This window comes from Amborella trichopoda, chromosome 9 (genome assembly GCF_054954075.1).
Source record: "Amborella trichopoda isolate Santa Cruz 75 chromosome 9, AtrichopodaSantaCruz75HAP2 v2.0, whole genome shotgun sequence".
NCBI lineage: Eukaryota > Viridiplantae > Streptophyta > Magnoliopsida > Amborellales > Amborellaceae > Amborella > Amborella trichopoda.
The window spans coordinates 1953144-1959717 of NC_142344.1; the positions used below are offsets into that span (position 1 = coordinate 1953144).

At 34.9% G+C, this 6574-nt stretch overlaps 1 protein-coding gene across 4 annotated transcripts; it reads left to right on the forward strand.

The window, feature by feature from the left end:
* Positions 1-715: 715 nt before the first annotated feature.
* Positions 716-6092, forward strand: LOC18437606 (ras-related protein RHN1). 4 transcript variants are annotated; one of them, XM_011626347.3, is made up of 8 exons: positions 716-921; positions 1036-1114; positions 2346-2423; positions 2603-2770; positions 3204-3252; positions 3533-3606; positions 4895-4988; positions 5890-6092. In XM_011626347.3, exons 2-8 carry the CDS (start codon positions 1076-1078, stop codon positions 5988-5990), a joined length of 603 nt encoding a protein of 200 aa, XP_011624649.1. In that variant the 5' UTR covers positions 716-921; positions 1036-1075; the 3' UTR covers positions 5991-6092. The 4 variants fall into 4 exon arrangements, with proteins under 4 accessions (XP_011624649.1, XP_006847872.1, XP_088703086.1 ...); XM_006847809.4 differs by having other exon boundaries at positions 1073-1114; XM_088846960.1 differs by lacking the exon at positions 4895-4988.
* The last annotated feature ends 482 nt before the right edge of the window (positions 6093-6574 follow it).

Here is a 6574-nt window from a genome sequence, read left to right on the forward strand (position 1 = left end):
TGTAACTCCCTTTACATGCCCTGGTCAAAATCTTTGTTTTAAATTCTTCAATTAGGATCAAGATCACCCATCTCTATACCAATTCTGATGATTGGTAATCCAAATTGGTTGAGTGTTACAAAATTGGTAATAAATAAATAATTAATTAATTAAATCCTTGATTAGAGGATGTGATTTTTGAAGTAAAATTGCTACCTTATATAAAAAAATTCTCAAATATAACAATGAATTATATAATTTATTTCTACTTTTAATGACACTAACTCATATTTAAAGAAATCCAAAACTTCTTGAGAAGGGAATGTACTTGTAGATAGTGTTTAAAAACTCTGTTATTTTTTATCTGGATCACCAGCTTGGATTGGGAATTGCTCGGAACCGAATTGATTTTGGGATAGTATCGGCTCGAGCCCTATTTTCCCATGGTTTTTTTTTTTTTTAAAGTTTATTTAAAGTTTTATTAGGTCTCCTCTAAATCCCCACTCTATAAACTCTATTTTTTATATATATATTAATAAAGCCAATATGCTTTTAAAAATAGTACTTTTGTCATTTAAGAAAAGTGGAGGCGATTTTGGTCATCCATATTTACTACCAGTCTACCAGTGGAGGGGCCAAAGAACGGGTCTCCACCGCCGTGTTTCTTTCAAGGATTAATGCATTTTGGAAATGCGGTTTCAGAGGTTTGATTCATAGAAAGATTTGTAACGTAGGGTTTCTGATTCTTCATTCAAGATCAATTCGGAGCTGGAATTTCTCGTGCTGCGTCTTTGACTGCAGAGATTCTTGTATATTGGAATTACGGTTTCAGTAACTTGATTCCTGAAAAAATTGGATTAGGATTTTTGTTTCAGAGTCTTCATAAATGCGAAATTTGAGCAGGATTATCTTTGTTATAAGGGCATATATCTTTGGAATTAGGTATGCAGATTCTTTGTTCGTAAACACTGAATTAGGGTTTTGGATTGGGATCTTGGTGAATTTCTTAAGAAAAATTTGGAGCCATAATTTTTCAGTTTCTCTCTGTAATTGCAGGTAAATAGAAGATAATCTTCTTTTTCTTTTTTGCCAGACAATGGCAACAACAGGCATCAATTATATCCCGGCCAAGCTGGTAATTTTTTCTTCTTCAATTATCATATTTATTTTCGTTATTTTGGAAAATGTATATTGAATGTGTCTTATTCTTTGCTTGATTGAATCCATTATCAATTGAATGTTGCATTTTGAATATTATTTCTGTTCTTTATACCTCATGCTAACTTATTAATTTAAACTTTTACCCCTAAAATTGTATAATGATAATTTTTAAATCTAACAATATATGTGTTTCAATTGTAACAAGGTTTTTTAAAGATTTTTGGAGAATATCTGTATCCTTCTTTTTTTTTCTTTTTTCATCGTATGAGCTTCGATCATTTGTTGTGGTAAAATCATAGTTCTTCTTGCCATTTTTATTGAACCCTATATCCTTTTATTCATGATTATTTTACCGTCTTGGAAAATTTACAATTTGTTATTTTATATCACTTTCAGTAAAAAGAAGTAAAAGTTTAATTGCTGTGGATTTTCACTTTCTTTGGTAATATGGATATCATGAATTTTTCTGTGCCAATGCTCAGTGAATTGGCCCTCTCCCTATGGGCGAGGCTGAGTAGCCCCCCAGTTGTATGTACAATTCGGGGTACATAAAAAAAAATTTTGAAAACCTAGAGAAGTTTATAAAATATGGGAATGTTGTATAGTTTTTTTATGTGATTTGAATATTTTTGGAAATGATTGGTGAGTGTTTTTTGCCATAACCCCTCCTCTTTTTCTGTGCTTTTTTAAGCTTATTCGTACTTTTAAAGGTTGTTTTTGGTTTTATTTTACTTTTATTAGCTTCATTTTATTTCATTTTTAAATTTTCTTGGGCCTTTTTTGCCCAGGAAACTCGCTCGAGTGTCTCAGCTTGGCCAAAGGCTGAGTACCTTGACTGAGTCGAGTTTTGAAACACTGTTCTGTGCAAATGAAATGCCATTTGCGATTGTGACGGAAATATGATTCCCCATTTTTGGAATTTTCTTCGGAAAACCCTTTTGTAGTTCTTTATTCTTCTTTGTTTCTTTGAACACTTATGCGAAATTTTCTTTTTGAAAACTTGGAATGATAGTTTCATTCAAGCAACATCTTTCTTGATTCTGTTTAAACATTTCAATCTCTTTCCCTTGTATAAAGGTCTGAATAATTTCTTTCTGAATTCTATCCCTTTTTTTTTTGTTTTATATTGGATAACAACTTGTTTTGTTACTCCTGTTTCTTTATTTATGTTGTTCTCTGAAACAAAAGAGTGATGGTCTTGGCAGGTCCTGCTGGGGGAAATGGGAACAGGAAAATCTAGCCTTGTACTGAGATTTGTCAAGGGACAATTCTTTGATTATCAGGTTCTTTCTTTTCCTTCGTATTTCTTTTTGTAAACATTAATTCTTAATATTCAAGTATTGGGTTCCTTTTCTTTTTTTGTGATGAATGTTATTGGGTTCGTTTTCTTCCATTATACAAATCATCCGAAGTAAAATAGGCTTATGTTGAAGAAGTTGTCCCATTTCATAATAATTTGCAGGAATCTACAATTGGAGCTGCCTTCTTCACTCAAACACTTGCTGTGAATGAAACCACTGCCAAGTTTGAGATATGGGACACTGCAGGCCAAGAAAGATATCACAGCCTTGCTCCCATGTACTATCGTGGGGCAGCTGCAGCCATAGTTGTCTATGACATCTCAAACACTGTAGGTTTTATTGAGATTTGATCCTATCCTCGTGCATGCAGAGTTTAACTCTTAATTTTTGTTCAGTTATTTTTTTATTTGTTATGTATTTCAAAATTTTCATTTAATTTTCATCATACTGGTGTAGGTTGATGGATGAAGATCTCTCTCTCTCTCTCTCTCTCTCTCTTTCTCTCTCTCTCTCTCTCTCTCTCTCTCTTTCTCTCTCTCTCTCTCTCTCTCTCTCTTCTCTCTCTCTCTCTCTCTCTCTAAAGCTCAATTGAGATTCCTGTGCATCTGTGTGGTTTATCTTAGGTCCATTTTCCAAGAAATCCTTCCTATTGTGTCAGTGAAAAATGTTACTAGTAACACAAAGTCTGTGTCAATTTCAATTTTTCATTCATTGAATTGCTCGTAGTGTATTCCAATGTGTTATGTTGCTTTATTTATATAGGATTCATTTACTCGAGCAAAGAAATGGGTTGAGGAACTTCGACAACATGGTATCTACCACCATATTTTTATTCTTCAATATAGACCAGTAATGGATTTTGACTTTCATCATGAGATGTACTCCACAATGAACCTTCCATCTCTTGGCCTTGTGGTCTTATAGGTTATCATTAAGACCCAACGTTTTTGCTTTTGTTTCACTTTCTTGATTATAAATTTGTCTACCTCATTTGTTTATTTGATGTATCTAATTTGAAGTGCACGCAGAAACTTATATTCACAATTACCCCTACCTTTTCCATATATTTCATTGAGTTCCTTCTTTATTAGGAAATCCAAACATGGTAATCGCACTCGCAGGGAATAAGGCTGATTTGGTGGATAATAAACAGGTTGAAGCTGAGGTATTCCTTTCTTCACTCCCATTCATAGGTTCTCCATATCAAACTATGGTTGATTTCTATATATGGTCTGCAAGTAGCATTAGCGAAATTGTTGATTTTGTTCAGTAAAATATTTGAAGGATTTTATGAAATGGCACAGTTGGTATATTAGAATATTCTTATGTTTTTCATTTTTATATGGTAGATGGTCTGGGATTGTCTACTCTCTGTATTTTCTTGAGCTTTTAATATCAATGGTCTAGTTTATGAAGAGGCATGAGTCTAATTTTTTTATTTTTTTATTTTAATTTACCTTGCAAATAAGGGAAAATATGGAAATATCTTAGGATTTGCTAATCATATGCAATGGCAATGATGTAACGTAGCAAAAAGAATCTTTTGCTTGGTACTATTTTTGTTTTACATTGTAAGGGAACCAAATTGTGGCTGAGCCACTGAGTCATGGTCTAATCACAGATAAGGATGGGACCCTACCTAGATGCATCCTCCATCTGCAAATCCAGGCTAATGTATAGATTTCCTTTCTTATTGATAACTGAAACATCACAAAAAGGGTGAGAAAAAACGTATACATAATCTAAGGAACCAGAACTGCTACTGCACCAATTAACACAGTACACGAGCTGATAGCGATGGGGTCCTACCTCAGAGAATCATATACTTCAACAAAAAAGGGAATATCCATAGCAAAACTCTCTCCCTCTATCTCTGCTTCAGTCATTCAAGCACCAGGACACATGTGCTTCTCAACTCTTACTACCCTGCTATCCATGTATACCTGGGAGCCTGTCACTTGGGCTTCACTGTCTAGATTGCCTCTGTTATGTTGAGGAAGATGAACCAAGTCTCATTTTCATTTTTGGGGGGCACAGTTGTGACAGAATACTTTAATGGTATTGGTTCTCTCTCCAGATTGATATTATTTGTTGTCTTTAAAATCTCTCTCTCTCTCTCTCTCTCTCTCTCTCTCTCTCTCTCTCTCTCTCTCTCTCTCTCTCTCTCTCTCCACACACACAGACTGTGCCTTTTCGCACACATGCACACACACACATGCACAAACCGTGCCTTTACACACACAGACTGTGCAACAAATCCCTCAGAAATGGTTGAAACACCCAGTCTCCAGAGTCCTTATTTTGGATCCTTATTGAATTGAATTTTTTTGTTTTCACCTGTCCCTCAGTGTTCTTGCATTTATTTTCGGTAGTGGCTTAGCTCATATGACTGTTACAGTTTGGTTTACTGTACTTTTCAAAGGTGAAAGGATTTTCGGGTATTGCCTTTGCAGGTAGCCCAAACATATGCCCAAGACAATGGGCTTTTGTTTCTGGAAACATCTGCGAAGACAGCGCAGGGTGTAAATGAGTTGTTCCTCGAGATAGGTAGGCAAAGTTCTCCTTGAGGAAAGTCTTTTAAATAACCACACCCAACATCCTTCTACATTGAAGTTAACAGATCGATTAATTAAGATATCTATTATATTACAATTAAAAGAAGGCTTTTAAAGTTAACACTTCTAAGAATGATTAATAATGCTTAAGTCTCATTCTTATCCTCTATAACATGAATTTTGTGGACTTCCTTTTTAACATGGCAAAACTCATCAAATACCAGATCACATGTCCTACATGCACCTAAACCATAAAAGGGCCCTAAATAACTTTGAATTAATTTTTAAGGGCCTCCCTAACTTCAAATACAAGGGATTTCGCGGCAGAAAAATTAGATTATGCTTGGTAAGTAACTAATTAGCTAGGAGTTCGACCTAGTTACTCTGCTTCTTTCTGTTCTGGAATTGCTTTTGGAGCTAGATAGAGAATACAATTTCTGAACCTACCACAACACTTCCCCTCCTTCCCCCTTTGAATGCTCTCTCTCTCTCTCTCTCTCTCTCTCTCTCTCACGCACACACAGAGCTTTGTTCTGTCCCAAAAACGGAAATTCTTGGTAGGAATACGCCCTTGGCTTGGGTGGTCAGGTGATGGATCCACAACACAACGCCAAGGTTTGCATTCCTACCATTAAAAAGTCAAAAGAAAGCCGTGGATTTAAATCATTAAATGATTGCTTGAATATTCTTCTAATTGTCCAGATAAAAGATTATTGAAATAGAAAAAAACCAAGAAGATAGAGAAATCCTTGGATTTAAATCATTTCATGATTGCTTGAATATTCTTCTAATCGTCCAAATAAAAGATCAGTGAAATAGAAAAAAACCAAGACAAAGAAGTTTTCAGTATGATAACACTGGTGTTTGTTTCTCTTTGATGCTGAACCTTGCAGCTCGAAGACTTCCAAAAGCCAATCCCACGCAGCCCAGCCGGATGATTGTGGTGGATAGATCTTCGGAGAGGCTTGTCTCTACTTCCTATTACTGTTGTTGATAGAACTCTTTTATCAATCATTTATTTCAAATCCTACTCGTTTCTCATATTCTCTTTTGTAAATCAATACTTCGTTTCTTAATGTCACCACTCATTGCTTAATTGCTTCTTTCTATTTGAGCAAATCTCTCTCTCTCTCTCTCTCTCTCTCTCTCTCTCTCTATTTACGAACAGATTATACAGGACAATGTACTTATATATATATATATATATATATAAGGAAAGTATGGGGTTAGCCCGCTCGCTTACCCCTTTGAGATGCGCCCAATGGCTGTGATGAAAAAAAGAAAATCTAACGGATGTTGGATCGAGTTGCACATTTTACGAAAAGATTTCTCTGCGTTTGAAAACAGTGATCGCCAGCAAATACGCTATATATATATATATATATATATCAATTTACGTACAGATTATATAGGACAATGTGCTTATATTATAATGTTATATCATGAGCCACTTTGAAAAGTTGGAGTGTTGGATCCCACAATTTTTCACGCACTTTGGTCTTATCTGGCGATCAAAATAACAGAAAATTTTGAATTCGCACAGAAGATGGGAAAATACAAGTCCGCTATTTTCGGTAA